At 43.0% G+C, this 17,389-nt stretch overlaps 1 protein-coding gene across 5 annotated transcripts in view; it reads right to left on the bottom strand.

Moving 5' to 3' along the window:
- Nucleotides 1-1,227: 1,227 nt before the first annotated feature.
- The window catches only part of KCNIP1 (potassium voltage-gated channel interacting protein 1), a 355,999-nt gene continuing 339,837 nt past the window's right edge, over nucleotides 1,228-17,389 (bottom strand). For 4 of the 5 annotated variants that reach the window (XM_060146550.1, XM_060146552.1, XM_060146553.1 and 1 more), the window contains 7 exons: nucleotides 12,740-12,864; nucleotides 11,922-11,991; nucleotides 10,456-10,526; nucleotides 9,618-9,725; nucleotides 4,685-4,789; nucleotides 3,712-3,774; nucleotides 1,228-1,342 (listed from right to left, as the gene is read on the bottom strand). In XM_060146550.1, coding sequence (XP_060002533.1) covers nucleotides 1,295-1,342; nucleotides 3,712-3,774; nucleotides 4,685-4,789; nucleotides 9,618-9,725; nucleotides 10,456-10,526; nucleotides 11,922-11,991; nucleotides 12,740-12,864 — 590 coding nt within the window. In that variant the 3' untranslated portion in view covers nucleotides 1,228-1,294. Of the gene's footprint in view, nucleotides 1,343-3,711; nucleotides 3,775-4,684; nucleotides 4,790-9,617; nucleotides 9,726-10,455; nucleotides 10,527-11,921; nucleotides 11,992-12,709; nucleotides 12,865-17,389 lie in introns of those variants that run through there. The other variant, XM_060146555.1, reaches the window with a different exon arrangement.

The following is a 17,389-nucleotide window of genomic DNA, read 5'->3' as shown; positions in this document are numbered from 1 at the left end:
CTTTTCTTCCAAGAATGCCACTGTTAGCTCTTAATCTTTTTAATGTGATGTCAAATGAGGAAACCAAGACCCACAGTGTCCAATATAAACAATCATTTGCTGTTTATAGGCTGAAGCCTCTTGATCCACTCCTGGACTCCAAGTCCCTCAGCAGGGGGTCCTGACCACCTCTTCATCTCTGTACCCCCAACCACACCACGTGAGGCTCCAGACTTTCTATACCAGAGGGTCTTGGGAGTGACGCTTGTTCTGGAAGCGGGGTGTTGTGAAGAGTCTCGTTTTTAAGCTGCATTTGCTTATGGTCACAGTATTCGCATTTGAGTTGGATGTTTGCTTGGGGGCAGGGGAGGGTGATGTGCTACTTGGCATAGTGCCTGGCACAATGTAGGCACTAATAACCGGATGCCAAAGGAATAGGCTAGCCTCCCCTTTCACAGCTTACCTCTTCTGCCCAATGTCGTGGATGAAATGAAGATTAAGAGTGTAAGAAATAGTTCTATTTATTGATTAGAAGATGGTATAAAATTACAACAATTTGCAGGCATCCTGGGCTTTCTGGGAGGGTCATGCAGTGCTGGGCTCTAGCAGGAGATGAAGTGGAGGCATGGGCCACTGGGCATTGGCTCCCTTCCTGTGCATGTTAAGGGACTTGTACCACCAGCATAGATGCTAATATGAGAGAGCATGATTGTCCTTGCCTCTGGAAACAAAGGACATGTGCAGTTTGGGTCATCAGACAATGCCATGCTTAATAATTCAGTCCTATCCTACATACGTTAGGCGCTGGCTCTCCCAATCTAGTCATAGTAGATTCTAATTGTTCTGTATAATACTCATTCTTCCCACCAAAGAAAGAGAAACAGGCACATTGGTTTGGGAGACCATCAGAAGCTGATGTGCATTTGGCTCAGGTCATCTCGCTTCCAGATACATCAAGGTCTGCTGGACTTGGAGGCAGTAGCCTGGGGCACGCAAACAGAAAAATGTGCACTACTGTTGAAGCTCAAGCAGAGGGACCTTCCATAGGGCAGCAGTACGAAGAGATGAGCATGCTTCCAAAACAAACCCGATTTCATCTTGTCTCTCTCAAGAAGAGGGAGGAGGAAGAGCTGGCAATCAGAGACTGAGCCACGTGATCCTGGGTTCCACAAAATGTCTCTGCAGAGAATTCTTCCAAAGTGCAAAATGTGTTTCTGTCCCAAGAGTCCGCGTGTAAAATCAGAAGGAGGGCCGATCAAGGTGTTAAGTTGGTTGTTTAGTAACGTCTCTGAGAGCCGAATGGCTGTGTTCACAGTTACATGACATTTTGGAACAGCTGGAGGGACCTCATGATGTTGTCATCCTGGGATGGGAGGAGGGGGAGAAGAGGATGGTTAGAATTCTCTGAGGCTTCTCCCTGAGAAGCTCTGTAACTTCTCAAATCTCCAGAGCAAATCTGCAGAATGGGTTTCCTATTCAGAAAGAACTCTGCAAGGGTATGAGAAACAGGGACTAAGGGGTAGGTGGGGACCTAGAAAGTGAGAAGTTCAAAGGGAGAAGCACCTTCTCTGGCTTTAAAGAGGAATTCAGAAAAAAAAAACACCAAATTTTCCAGTAAACAAGTGAGGACTACTTCTTTTAAGAAGCTGTGGGCAATTGCATTTTTATCAAATGCTTGTTCTATACCTATGGAGATGATCACATGTTTTTTTTTTCTTTTTTATTCTATTCTAGTTTACATTTTTCTATTGTATATTCTCTAAGGAGTAAGTATGGAAAGTGGTAAAGCCTCAAATATTTAGATATTAAACAACACATTTCTAATTCCATGGGTCAGAGAAAAATATTTTGAATTAAAATATAATGAAAATGTGACATATCAACATTTTGGGGAGCTAAAGCAGTACTCAGCTAAAGCGGTACTCAGAGGAAAATGTAGCCCTTTAAATGCATATATTAGAAAAGAATGGTTGAAGATCAATGATCTAAACCTCCATCTCAAAAATCTAGAAAGAAAACCTAAAAAATTGAATTAAAATAAAAAAGCAGAAGGAAGGAAATAATTTAGAGCACACATAAATGCAATAGAAAGCAGACCTAAAGTAGAGAAAATCAACAAAGTTGATTATGGGTATTTGAAATCTTTTAAAAGTTTCTAGAACAGGGAGGTATAATTGCCTGACAGTTAAGTATATGGATTCGGAAGTCAGGCTGCCTAGGTTCTAATCCTGGCTCTGTCACTTACGAGCTGAGTGACCTTAGGCAAGTTACTTAGTCTCTCTGTGCCTCAGTTTCTTCGTGTGTGCAATGGCATTGATCATAGTATCTACTTATAGGGTGGGTTGTGAAAAAGAAGTGAGTTAATTAATCAATATTGCTTGCTAATGTGAGAAACTAAATTGATTAAAAAACTGTTAAGCAAAGTCAAAAAATCATGGTACACTAGGGCATGGTATTTAAAATTAGAACGATGGAGTTCAAGTTCCATCTCTATCACTTATTGTGCTTTAACCACATCTCTTAACCTGCAGTGCCTCCGTTTTCTTTAAAATGGGTATGATGAATACTGATGTTCAGCTAGTTCATAATGATTAAAGTGTGGAAACGGTTCTAATCCTGTTGGTAAAAAGCTGCTGACCTGAGCCTCTCTAGCTACCTGGCTACCTGGTAACTGGTCCAGACCCCCTAGACTACCGAAAGATCCATCAACTAACAGGTTAATACCAACTTTAGCAGGGGTTGTTTAGGGCACTGCTCCAGGGCATTGGTCAAAGTCAGTTAAGAATGATCAATCCTCAGTCTACTCTAGTTATTAAATATTTTGACTATATAGTGACCCTACTACTCAGGGTTTTTTACATTACGTGAGGTTTACTTAATGTACTTAAAACTTGGTAGGTGCTCACTACATGTTAATAACGTCTCCCCAGCTTTCTTGCATTTGCAGTTCTTATTGGCTGGAATTCAGAGTAACTGTGCACCTTTCTGAGAAAAGGTAGGAGTATAAATGCATTTTTCTAAATTAGAGGAAAGCAATTATTTCCAGTTCAGTCTCTGGCTGACTCTGGGGCCAGTTTATGCTTTTAGCAACATCAACATCACCCTTGACCTTCTGAATGGGAATCTGCATTTTAACAAGAACTTCAAGGTTTGCACATTAAATGTGCAAAACTTCTGGTTTGCACATTAAAGTGCATTAATGTGCAAAACTTCTGGTTTGCACATTAAAGTTTTAGAAGCATTGGTCAGGGCACTTTTGTTAGCATGAAGATTTCTAGATCCCCGTCCCAGATCTAGAGTCTCTGGGTTGAGGCCTGGAAATGGGCATTTTTAGAATCATCCCGGGCGATTCTTATGCACACTATGGTTTAAGAATCGCAGCTTTAGATTTTTTTTTCCAGCTACTCCCTTTGTAGTCTGGGGAGTGGGTCATCAAGCCAGAGGAAGACTGAAAAATGACAGTGTTGCCCACTTGGAAGTCTTTAGTTTCACAGAGATCCCCTCTGGGCTTTCACATCCCCCTTCTTAGTCTGTGTGGCTCAGCCTGTGCTTACCCAGGACTAGCCACAGACCAGTCCGAGGAGTGGAGATTGTTGAAATTCTGAGTTGTTGCTGGTGATGGTGATGGTGGTGGCTCTAATCTGAGAAACTGCAGGTTTCTCATTTTCTCCCTTCTGCCCCAGATTTCCTTTCCCAGATATAGAAGTTTTCTGCCCCGAGATCTCTCCTTACCTCCTGACAGGATTCAAGAAATTCGTCTAAAGTCACGATGCCATCTTTATTTTTGTCCATTTTCTGAAAGACCCAACAAGAAGCACTTTAAAGAATCTGGTGATATGCATTCCAAAACTTGCTTTCTGTTAACCAACATTCCCCCGAGAATTAGGATGGTCTTTCACTGGCCAGACAACTCCACCCAGGCCCTGGTTACAGCACTTTGACCCCCATGAGCTTCCTTCAAATTAAAAAACTTGCTGTAGATGCTCATCTTCTCATCACCAGATTATTCTGCTGACACCCTAACATGCCTTTCCCAGTCTCACTTCTAGCCTGTCCATTTGGCAGAAAGAACACTGGACATGAGAGGTTCTACTTCTGTCTCTGTCACTTACTGTGTGACCTTGAGTGAATCTTTAAGCCTCTCTGAGCCTCTGCTTTTCCCATCTGCAAAGTGAGAGGATTAGACTAGAATGAGCTCTGATGTTCTCTGATACTCTCCTGCTAGGTTAATTTTTTTTATTAGCGCACCATTAAGATTTTGCCACTCTTCTATTCACGGACTAACAGCACCTACTTTTTACCAGAGCAAGGCTAAACTCTTCGGTCTAGAGAGCTCACCCCAGTTTCCAAGCCACCCTAGTTTCCACCTGATTTCCCCTTACTCCCCAGACACAAATGCTTAACACCTACACAGATGTGCTTAATGACGTCTTCTCTGTTTACTCTGATCCCCCAACCATTTTTATGGAATTTAGAGTCCATACTCTACCACTTATACTTAATAATATTCTTCCTTATTCTCTTCTGTAGTGCATACTTGTCCATTTAATGAGATAATCTATTCCTGGAGGGCAAGATATCTTGTAATTCTTTTCTGTTTCCTACCATCTGTAGTGCAGGCTTGGACACAAACCACTGCTCAGAGGCTCGTGGGTTGACTGATCTAAGTTGAGCTTAAAGCTCACGCACAGGTGTGTGCTCTTACCTGGAAGAAGACATCCACGTGCTGCCTTGGAGTATCTTCTTTAAGCACAGGATACGTGTATTTCCCCATCATGTCATAGATGGCTTTGACAATGTCCATCATCTCCTGGAGAGGGGACATAGAAGCACACAGGGTGGGAACCAGGAAGTTAAGCTCCTCTGGGTGACAGTCTGGGGCTCTTGGTCTCCTTTGAGAATGAAAGTGTTTAAAAGGAACTTCTTCAGCTGATGAGAGGGAGTTAGAAAGCAAGCTGAAGGGGCTATATTCTGGGAGCCTCCTTCCAGAGAGAGGGCAGTGGAAAATTCTCTTTGTCGTCGGAAGCTCTTGGGTAGCTTGCCTCTTCCTGAGCATTCCTCAGTGAGGGGTTGTAAGTGGGATCTGAGCGGACATATTCGTGTACTGATCAGCCCACACCCCATTTTTGGAAGACCCTGTCTCCGCTCCATAATTCCTTTGAATGGTTGGCCTGGGTGGCTGTGTTTGTACCAGGTGACCTGTCACTGTGACCACAGCTGATTGGAACAAATGTGGACATCCAACTACAGAGCTGAGCCACTCTATTTTTATCTCTTGAGAAGTCTGAGTGAAGAGTTGGAGCTGGTGCCATGGGCAAACCACTTCCAGGTTTTAGCTGAGATCAGGGGAGAGCAGACACCGAAAATTATTCTATTACAGGGAAGAACTTCCATAAAGAGTAGACTGGAGCAGGTGGAGTAGAGGAGATGAGAGGAATTCTGGGAGAAAGGGAGAGAAAGAAGAGAAGTGAGGAGAGTAGAGGGAGAAGGGAGGTGGGACACGGGGGAGGACAGAGAAATATTCTCATGAGCACACGTGCACACACACACACACAAACACATTCTCTCTCTCTGAGAAAAGCAGTTGAAGAAGACAGAGGTAGTAACAAGGACCAAGAGAAGCCCCGGAGAGGCAGTGTCTGAGAATGGTTACCCTATCCACTAAAACCTCCTCTGAGGTCTTCCCCCCCGCCCCGCCCCGCCCCCCCATGTTGCTGCCAACCGAACCTATCATTCCTGCAGAGGAGAGTGTGACCAACTTGATCTAAGACAATGCTGGAGGAGGGAGAGGAAAGAGAGGAATAAGAAGAGGAGACTGGTGTGACATGGGGGGAGACTAACAACTTCCTAGCTTGAATGGGGATTAAATGTGTTACACCAAACGACCTATATCTTCTTTTTCACTTTAAAAAATTATTTTTTAAAAGACTTTTTAGAGAAACTACCTATATCTTTACAAGAAATCTCTCAGCTTAAGCTCGTTTATGTTGATGATTTTCTAGCTTTGTAACCAAAAGATCCCTTTCTACAAAGGCAAAAATTACCATTCTTGATTGATGGGGCCAGATAGATGTTACAAATTCTTTCATATTTCCTTTCTAATCTTTCATTGATATGGAATAAGTGATCAGCACATACACATTAAAATAATTAACTTGTTCTTTTTACTGCTCTATAGATCTGTTTCCCCAAGAATGTGAGTTCTGAGGACACATGCTTGATCCTTCATTGCTAAGTTCTCTGCCCCTGGCACCATGCCTGCCATGGGCTGGGAGCCCAGTCACTGTTGAGTGGCTCTGTGGTGTTTTCCTGATCACACTGACCAGAAGTAGTGTTCCATGGGCTTCCCCATCCCCTACTTGGAACGGGGGAAAAGAATGTAGGAAGGCAGTCTTGTCTTCAGGATATCTGATGGAGTGTCTACAGAGACCCGGGGGCCAGCTTCTATCTTGGGTTCCTTGCTGCTACTCCTCATTCCATGTGCTTATTTTATTTAATTGTTTTTGTTTTTTTTTTTGACCTATTATTAATCATTTTAGACTTACACAAAACTTGCAAAAATAGTACAGAGCATTCATGTATACCTTTGACCCAGCTTCCCCTAATGCTAACGACTTGCATAACCACAGCACAATGATGAAAGCTAGGAAGGTAATAATGCTACAGTACTAGGAACTACAACACTATAAACAATGCCACAAAACTATTAAACTATAGAGCTTATTCAGGCTCCATCAGTTTTTTCCCCCAATGCCTTTTTATGTTCAAGGATCCCACGTCGCATTCAGTTGTTGTGTCTCCTTAGTCTCCTCTGATCTGTGACGGTTCCTCATTCTGTCTTTGTCTTTGGAGACCATGACTCTTTTGATATGAGTACTGGTCATTTACTTTGTAGAATGTCTCTCAGTTTGGGTTAGTCCCTGGTTGTCTTATGATTAGACTGAAGTTATGCATTTTTGACGAGAATACCGTAGAAGTGATGTTATATCCTTCTCGGTGCAACATATCAAAGAGGTACATGGTGTTGCTATGTCTTATTACTGGCGATGTTAACCTTGATCACTTGATTAAGGTGGTGCCTGTCAAGCTCCTCCACTGATCTTAGAATCTGTTAGTGGATCTTGCCTGCAAAAATTATTACTGTAATGTTTGCTTAATGGGGATTTTGTATTTCCTTTATTCCTTCTATGTTTATTAATTGGAATTCGTCTTTAAGGAAGAGTTGTCCTTCCCCTCCCCCATTTGTTTATGTATTCATTGATTTAAATACATATTTATTATTTATTTAAATACATAATATATTATTTGTACATATATATTAGTTAGGACTCATGGACATTTACTTTATTTTATAGGTTATAACCCAAAACTATCAATTTGTATTTTGTTGCTCAAATTGTTCTGGCTTTGGCTGTTGGGAACTCCTTCAGGCTGACTTCTGTGGTCTTTTGACATACCCCGCCCCCCATCTTTTCTTTTTTTTAAATAGCACTCCCTTTTTTTTTTTTTTTTTTTTTGCTGTACGCGGGCCTCTCACTGTTGTGGCCTCTCCCGTTGCGGAGCACAGGCTCTGGACGCGCAGGCTCAGCAGCCACGGCTCACGGGCCCAGCTGCTCCGCGGCATGTGGGATCCTCCCGGACTGGGGCACGAACCCGTGTCCCCTGCATCGGCAGGCGGATTCTCAACCACTGCGCCACCAGGGAAGCCCTAGCACTCCCATTTTTTTCAGCATTGCAAGATGCTCCAGGATCATCTCCTTGTATTTTCTCTTTCCCAGGCCTGGAATCAACCAAGTCCAAGGAGCCTAGTTCCTTTTATTGGAGAATGATGTTTAGAAACCAAGGTCTGGGTGCTAGGTCTACTCATTGCTCCGGGAGTGTCACTGCTCTTAGGTCCTAACAATGGACAGAACTAGGAAATGTATATCTCTGTCCATGTGTTTAATTAAAGATGTATGCTTTACAAGTCCTTAACACCCATATGGCTATAGGTTTATTTCCTGAGTAACTTTTATAACATAAAAAACGTAAAGATAAATTTTTTTTTTTTTTTTGCGTTACGCGGACCTCTCACTGTTGTGGTCTCTCCCGTTGCGGAGCACAGGCTCCGGACGCGCAGGCTCAGTGGCCATGGCTCACGGGCCCAGCCGCTCCGCGGCATGTGGGATCCTCCCGGACCGGGGCACGAACCCGTGTCCCCTGCATCGGCAGGCGGACTTAAAGATAAATTTTGATTGCTCTCTCAGGATTTTCATTGCCTACAGTTTTGATGAAACTATTTCCAAATGACTGCCTGGGGAAGATCCAGCTATCTTTTCTAAGATGCTGCTTATTCACACTTTCTTTTCCTTTTAAGGAGTACTTTATTAATCCTGCCATCCAGAAAGGTCTGATGAGTATTAATGGGGACAGTTTTGTCTAGTTTGCAAATTAAAAAAAGGGAGCAGGAGTTAGTAAGATTATTCAGTGATGGAATAATGGTTGAATCAAGGTTGAAGATCTTGTTATAAGTCTCATTTTAGGGTCCTTTCCTTATATATTTTGTAAAGTAGTAGTTGAATATTTTGGAGTATAAGATATTGAGTATATATAGAAGCATTTAATTATTTACAAAGTTGAGATAATATTATACATACTACTGTATAGTGATTTTTAAAATGTAATGTAACATACAATTTTTTTTTCTGATTGCTCTTACATGGTTTTAAATGGCCACCTGTCATTCCATTATATGTATTTACTGGAATTCTTACCACATCTGCTATTAGTGGATATTAGGATTTTCACATTTTGGGGACTGTTCACCACTTTATCTTCAGCACCTAGAACATCTAATAAGCCCTCAAATATATGTTGACCAAATCCATGACTGAATGAATGAGGAATGAGAATTGGAGAGAAACCTGCAGGGTTGAGGTGAGGACTAGAGATGACATTTGTAACTCCAGGCACTGTACCTGGCACACAGGAGCTCAGGAAGTGGGATGCTATAAGATGCTAAATCCAAGCTTTGACTGAGATGCCGGGATACAGTAGATACCAAAGTGAGTTTTGAGATAGACCTGTGGGTATTTCACTATCTAGATACCACATATACTTTGAGGTTCTAAAAGTGTCAAGCAGTGAAGATTCAGAAATTTATTTGTGATGATTTATTTAGAGATGGCTGCACCTGACCCCCTTCTGAGGTTTTATTAGTAGGCAAAATAGGTTGTGGCTATGATTCAACTGGAATCTCCTCTTCCTCAAAGATCGCCCTTTTCTCTTCTAGGTGATGCCTGCAATGCTACTATTCCAGTTTTTACCTTTAACGTGTGGCTTTTAACCTGTTAAAATGCAAATTCCCGTGGGAGGAGTTACTCTACACTGAAATAAATTATTTATACCCCCTTTCGAATGTGCATTGAATAAGTGAGAGTGAATGAATCTGCTTAATCCTTTCTTGAGTGCCCGTGGACAGGGCAGGGTAGGGCAATGGGGGAGGTCAAAGGTGACCTTCATTTTGTCGGGAACCACCTCTGCCCCAAAGCAGATCCCTCCTCATTTGGACCATTTCATCCTCATGACTAAGGCTGTTTTCTCTCTAATTAGGTGCCTTCCCTGTAGCTCTCGCATGCCCCTGGCCTCAGCTCACTTACCTCTTTGTTTATGTATCCATCTTTATTGATGTCATACAAATTAAATGTCCACCTTAGTTTCTCATGGACGGTTCCTCTCAGTAAAATCGACAGAGCAGTTACAAAGTCCTGAGAAGTGGAAGAGGCATGAGAGACATTAACCACCAAGCCATCGGGGGGGGGGGGGGTGAAGCTCTGTCTTTGGGTCAGACTCTGTGACTTCTTTTACAGAATGGTATCTCCCAGGTCCTCTGTCCCCAGAAGGATGTGGCCAAGCTCAGTGAACAGCCCCACCCCCCTTCCACTGCCTACCTTGCCCCATTTTTGGGAAGGAGCTTCTGGAGGAAGAACGGAGCTCAGTGTGTGCTGACACCTACTGTTGCCTTATCGCATGGCTACAATTATTGTACAAGTGGTGGTATCATCTGGTGGCTAAGAACATGGACTCTGGAAACATACCACCTGAGTTCAAAGCCCTCCTTTACCACTTACTGTTTGAACTTGGGAAAGCAACTCAATCTCTCTCTGCCTTAATTTCCTCTTCTGTAAACTGATAATAAATAATAGAACCCTACCTTGTTACGGTTACTGTGAGGATTAAATGAGTTAATACATGCAGAGCACTAAGTACAGAGATTGCAGCATGGTCAGCGCGGTGTACATGTGACCGATTAGACTGTTATTGTTAGTCCCTGAGGTCCTGAGTTCCTGGAGGGTAAGGGCAGTTGCTTCTTCTATCTTCAGGAAATCCTTGTTAAATGGTAAAGGACTGAAGCATTTGATGGTCCACTCCTCCCAACATCTCCATGGTTTAGAGGAAGAGTGATGGGGACCCGGGGCCTCTCAGAGACAAGCATACCTCGAACTTCACCGAGCCCGTCTGCGTGGTGTCGAAGGCATGGAAGAGGTAATGGGCATACGTGCTGGCATCTGCAAGGCACAGAAGGAAAAGCAGGTGATGGGAGCAGGGGTCCTGCAGAGGGGAGATCACTTAAAAACAGTAAGAAAGAGAAGAGAATGATGCTAGGGTGATAGAAGGGAGAAGATTACAGAGTGGGAAAAACTGCTGCTGTGACCTGGGACCCGTTTGGCTTTTCTGGGGTTTAGGTGGGAAGTTCTGGCAAGAGCTGAGACAGGCCCTTGCTCCTAAGTCTAGCCATCCCCAGAGAGAGACGCTCCTGCCTCTCTATGTGTATAATTCTTGTTGGATGAATGACACGGGACTTGTGTGGAGAAGATGCTCTTCTGAGTGGCAGCACAATGCCATGGAATGAGCACCCATTAGGGAGCAGACAGACCTGGTCTTGGAGAGCTACCTAGCTGTGTAACCCCAGGCATCTAACACAACCTCTCTGAGCTTCACCTCCCCATCTCTGCACAATGTTAAACTTTTCATATAGCCATAACATCAAAACCATCAACCAGCCTGCCACATAGTAAAAACTCAATATAAGAGTGGCTCTATAGGACTCAACAAACATCGGTTCTGGGGCCTGCATGGGGTGAAGCTGCCCCCAGCTGGGAGAGTGGTCCTGTACTGGGTCCCACACCTAAGAAGGCTGCTGAAGAGGTCCATGAGAAACGGAGCCCAAGAAGTGTCTGGGACACTTGGATCTCTGTTTCATCAGGACCCGGGGAAGGGGTCCTGCAGGAGAAGGCTCCTGGGGCAGGAAGTAAGTTGGCATGTGACACATTGAAGCCACAGGGAGAGCCTCTGATGCCCCAGACCCGTGGGGTCAGAGCAGGTTCCTGCAGGAGTCAGGCAGAATGACATAGCGGCTGTGAGCCTGGCACACTTGCTAACCTGATTTATAAGCACAATTTTATTCAACCTGCATCTTTTTGGACTCCTTTATTTTTATAGTCTCTGGTATTTACTAAAGTTCTTTTTCAAGGAAAGCTGTTTTAAGGAAAGGATGGAGTATAGCACAATGGTAGGCCTATCTTGGCAAAGCTTTAGACAGACACTTTGGGATCTAATTCTGGTCTGCCACTCACTAGCTGTGCAATCTTCCGTGAGCTGCTTAGCCTCTCTGAGACGTAGTTGCCCGGGTCGCAGATAACAATACCAGCTTTATAGAGCTGTTAGGAGATTTTGTGATATTGCTTTATCACTCTCCTCTCTGGGAGAAGGTCCATTTTCAGAGCTCTTTTCTGCTAAAGCTTCAGTGAATTCCACACCCTGCAATAAGGGAGGAATTCTGCTCGTTCTCCCCAACCTTGAGGAGGAGGCAGATAACAAGGAAGTATGAACTTGGAGGAAGGAAGGCTGCCAGGGGATGAAGAGAGGGAGCCAGGAGGGATCTGTTTCAAGATCGGACTCACCTCCATGCGGGAAAAACTGGGCGTAGATCTGCTTGAATGTTTCTTCGTTGACCATACCACTGGGGCACTCCTGTGTGAAGGGGGGAGAGTTAGCGGGACTGTCTGAGAGCCTTGGGGTTCCTTGTGATCCCTGGCGGGCGGGGACCGGGCAACCACCTGTGCACCTCCGTATCTCCAAGGTGAGTGTCTGGGACTTAGGACTGAAGCTGCTTTGCAAAATGATGAGATGTCATCAGAGAACGGGCACTGTGAGGTGGAAAGAGTCTGGGCTTTGGGATTAGAAAGACCTGGGTTTGGATCCTGGCTCAGCCCCTTCTAAGCTTTGTAACTTGGAGTGAGTCAGTCTCTGATTCTCAGTGTCCTTACCTGTAAAATGGGGCTACCAGTACCTTTCCAGCAAGGCTACCATGAGGTTAAATATATGAAACTGAGGTAAATTAATACATTGGCTATCAGGCTTGTACTTCAGTCTGTGAGCTCGGTTAGCAGCAGACCTAAATCCCATCATTTCTGGGGCACTAACAGTATTGACAGTGTGAATGGGTTACGCTAAGGCTGGTATCTGGGCCAAGGCTGTGCCATCCTGTGAAGTCTCTGGGCTGTTGGCCAATTTCCCATCTACTGAGACTGCCTCATTCTTGCCTGGCATCTTCCTCTAGCCAGGTGACCTTGCTCTCCTGTTTCCTTTATAGATTTGGCCTTCCTTTTACAACTACACATGTGCAAAAATCTCTCTGATGGGTCCCTTTGGCATTTGGGAGAGCTTAGTCCCAAATGGGAGATCCTGCCTGGGCCTTCAGAGGCCCTGTGGGTCTTACATTTTTGAAGCCTCGATAAAGGACTTGCAGCTCCCTCTTGGTGAAGTTGGTCTGGGCCTCAAGCTGCTCCAGTCCCTCAGGCCGATGGCAAACCATGGTCATCTCCAACTCGTCTTCAATCTTATCTGGAACCAGAGGAGATGGCATTGAAGCAACTAACCTTGGTGGTCACTCATCAGCCCACAGTCTGGGCTGTCAAAAGGGTGGTGTGGCGACCTGAGACATAGGTTCATGGGCTGGGGGGGTCACACTGCAGATGACCTTCCTGCTTTGAACCCCGCCTCCCCGCTCAGTCACTTTCTGTCTTACCATCGGTCCAGCCATTACTCCAGCTGTGTCGGATACCACCTAGGGAGGGAGCTTCAGCCTTGGAGATAAATGTGTTCCAAGTGGAGATGAGGGCAGAAGTGCTAAAGATAAGTCCACATGAAAACATTTCCTTTTCTTTCAAAATAACTGCTCTGCATCTTCAGTTTGCTGCCCATTGAACCATCTGAATATTCTAGAGACACAGGTAAGTGAGCAGATTGACTAACATCCTCCAAACAGCAAAGGGAGACAAATTCATAAAAAAACCATAGAGTAAACTCTCACCATTTAGGAAACTAGAGGAAGACTAGCTTGATTTGGCAAAAAGTACAAATTACAGCATGTTAAGTATTAATTTAAAAATATGAATGCACTTCCCGGTATTGTAATACCTACCAGACATCCTTAAATAATAGGAAAATGACTTAAATGGGAGCTACTTTATATAAATGAAAGCTTCTGAAGTATTTGAAGAGCTCTAAAAACAGTTGTTTTAAGTAGTAGTTTATCCCTCCTACACATACTATTATACAATGCAATATAATTTTGCACCAGGTATTTAGAAAGTGTCATTTAAAGTATCCCATTGCTCTGTCCATCTCCTACTGTAGGATCACAAAATCTAAATAAGTGTAACTTACAACGTTTTACCATCACAGAAGGTGAGTGTTTTCCTCCATCTAACCTTCTTGGCCCATTGTTGCCATGCAGGTATCACCAAATCCATGTATTGAGCAACTGTAAATAGGGGCTGGCAAGAGTAGTCATGAGATGGGCATCACTCCATGATGATGGAGAGTGAGGACAGGCTGAGTTTCTATCTGATAGAACAGGATGAGCAGGTGCATTACACTGTGTGCACTTCCCTAGCCAGTGTCAGTCTTTTTGCATCAGATTCTCTCCGCAATTGTCACTTTTCCTTTGAGACGCTGATCTCAATGCAAAAGGAATCCGTCAAAGTGAGTTTATATCTTTTATCTCCTCTCTAAGGTAATGGACGTTTGGGTAAGGTTCCAAGGGAGAGACAGAAGAACCTGGTAACAATTCCCAACTGTCATCTTTCTTACATACTGGGAAATATATATCATCTTATCCTACAGAGAGTAAAGCAGATTATTCAATATAAATAAGACTCTGTTTATGCAAAACAGCTGGAAGTGGCCAATTTCCTTATAATTTGAATAGAGCCTTTAAATACTGTTATGTTTCTAGCTAACAAGTTAAGTAGCAATTACTTAAATACTGCAGCATTCTCAAACAAACAAAAAACCCCACGTAAGTCTAATTCAGAACACTCACATATATTTTCAACTCATTTAAAATTAGAATTCAAGTTGTTGGTTTAAATTTCCTAGCATTAGATTTAATAGCAATTTTATTTTTAAAAATGCACAGATGTTTAACCCTGAAAAGAGGTGAAAGTTATATTAAAATGTAAATAAGGAAGACACAAATGTATTTTTGGAAGAAAAGGTGTATTTTTGAAGGCATCTAGTATACATTTCCGAGTTTATCTTATCCAGAAGCTTAAAAGATTTTTTTTTTTTTCAGTATTGACTGTGATTAGATTCTTCACAAGCTCAGGGAAATCTCTTTGCAGAAATTTGAGAGAATCTTTCTGACTCAGAAACTGCACTTGGTAACTGTCTCTTTCCTTAAGAATGCACTGGTTATAGATATATCAAATATTAAAACCACTTCATTAAGATAGAACTGGTTTGTTTACTGTCTGACCAGCAGGCTCAGTTTCTGTATCGAAGAGATTCTGTAACATCTGAATATTGACTGCCAAGCTTTTGTTTTGTTTTGCTTCTTCATCACCCTCTAATTGTCAGACTATGGTACATCAGTTGCTGAAGGAAATTTACATATTTGGGATTCAAGATGTTGATGCTGGGAAATCGCCCGCACGGTGGGTGTTAGGGGCTTCAACCAGTGGTTCTTGAATTTCTTTTTACTGTGTTTCATAGTAAGAATTACAATTGACATCACAATCCAGTATACATAAAGGGAAAATTTTATAAAATGTTTTGAAGCAAGGGTTTCATGAAATAGAGTACCATTTCATGAAATGGTACTTTCCCTCAGTAATGTGGGATATACTCTGTTCTCAAATTTAATCATTCCTTTATAAAAATGTGCTGATTGTGACTCTCATGGTCATGATTTGGGAATGGAAAACACTAATTTAATTTGCCTACACTTGTAGCAACCGTATGGGTGCCTCTACAATGGCTTCTGCATAATTTAAGCATTCTTTTCCCTCACATCAGCTCTCCCTTCTCTTTCTCTGTATGCTTCGTGGTTCTGGCCACTGTAAATATATTCTGAAGAAACTCTGAAAGGGGCTGTGGAGGTTTTAAAATCCTTGCTTTCCCCCAGGGAGCCTCTGAGTGCTATCCAGGCGGTCCCACTAAGGGAAGGGGGGTGTGGCCCAGCTCTCTGGTTGGAGGAAGAGGAAACAGAATTAACAGATGCGAGCCTCCTTGACAGTTTCTTCTGAGGTTTGTTAAGAGTTTCTGAGGCCAAGTGTTGCTTGTTATTATTATTTTTATTATTAAAAATAATGTTGAGCCAGTTACTAAGTCAGGTTGAGTTTGGATGATAAAGATAAAAATTAACCCAGAGATCTAATACAATGGTGATCACTACCTAACAAGAGTAAATCAGAATACCTTTTGTTTGTAAACTACTTTTGCTTACAAACAGAATACCTTTTGTTTGTAAACTACTTTTGCTCTGTAAAATGTTTTCATGCCCGTTGTCCCACTAAAACTTTGTGTGTGGTGGGAAGTGGGAGAACATTACCCTCTCCATCAGAATATTAGAAAGATGGGGGTCCTAACAGATCAAGAGTTTTCTAACTATAAGTACCTTAAAAAGTGACGAACAATCTATCACTGGGGGCAGTTAAAGCAAGCTAGAATAACCAACTGTAGAGGATGCTACACAGGTAATTCCCAGACTGAAGGAGAGTTTGGAGGAGATGATTCAGATTATGTGGACCTTAATGTTTTGGGGTCACAGACTCTTCTGAGTGTGGATGAAAGCAATAGGCCCTCTTAGAAAAAGAAAATGCACCTAACCATGGCATTTTGCCTGTACTTTCCATGAGTTCCTGTATCTTTCAAACACATGGAGCCCATGTTGAGGACTTCTAGCACGGGAGATGTCTTCCACACTCTGTCACTAACTGGCTTTGCCTGAGTCCTAGGTGACAGAGCCAGCTGGTGACAGGACTGGACCTCAAATCCAGCCAGTCCAGGGCCTGTTTTATAGATCTGGCTTCCATGTGCCTCTACAATGGCTTCTGCTTCCCTCGAGCACAAAACTGCAAATTGATTGTAACCATCCTTGCAGTAGTTCTGCTCTTGACAAGCTCTGTGCCCGTGTACAAGTGAGGCCCTTAGACTATGAGCAACAGGACGGCCCAAGTCTTTGGTCTTCTCTCTGCTGAGGGTCTCCTCTGTTAGGTCCATAACCATTACACAACCAAAGACCATGGCTGTGACCATCTCCTTCTTCCTGTACTGGAAAATATTTTCTCCATCATGGGGCCTCTGGATTGGATTGTGTAACCACCCATTTAGTTTTGAGGTTACAAAATGTGTTGGTCATTGGCATGAACCAGTCCAAAGATAGGTTTTGTTTGGCCCATAAAATGTGTTTTAATTTTGTTTGGAATTTCCAACATTTAAAGTTGAGAGATTCATGCACAAGTTTGGATTTCTGATTTCTCTTTGAAAATGGGATTCTCTGACAACTTTGGTCTCACCTTCTCACAAGGTAACAGCTTATCAGTGCTGAGCAGGGGCTGATCCCTCTGAGCAGTGAAAGCCTCTAGTGTGCCCTCTGTTCACCCCTGGCTCACTTACTTCACTTGTGTTCCCTGCTTGGTCCTGCAGGCGTCTGAGTTTTGGGCTCCTGATCGATACCTACTTGCCCTTCCACCCACTACCATTCTCCTACCTCACATCACCCAGGCTACCGCCTCTCTCTCCCTCACCGTTTGTTTATTTAAACACATTCTGCTTTGTTTCACAAAGGACTTGAAGCTGATTATATGAAATACATATAATAAAATAAAAAGAGATAAGGTAATAGGAAAAACTGCCTCAGAAAATATTGATTAGATGAGGAGGTTGAGACCCCGGGGGAAAAAGAGAACATAGAAATCCAGGTCATTTGTTCTAAGCAGTTCCTACACTTGAGACACAAATTGGCTCTGAGATTTTACATATATCTTATTGTCTGTGAGAGAAAAACATATCAGTTTCTTAAGGGGAGCAAAATTTTTCCTGTAACTTGTCTCTAAAAGAATGTTTCCAACTCTTTCTGTTT

This window comes from Lagenorhynchus albirostris, chromosome 3 (genome assembly GCF_949774975.1).
Source record: "Lagenorhynchus albirostris chromosome 3, mLagAlb1.1, whole genome shotgun sequence".
In the NCBI taxonomy this organism is placed as follows: domain Eukaryota; kingdom Metazoa; phylum Chordata; class Mammalia; order Artiodactyla; family Delphinidae; genus Lagenorhynchus; species Lagenorhynchus albirostris.
This window is presented reverse-complemented; position numbering and strand designations above follow the sequence as displayed.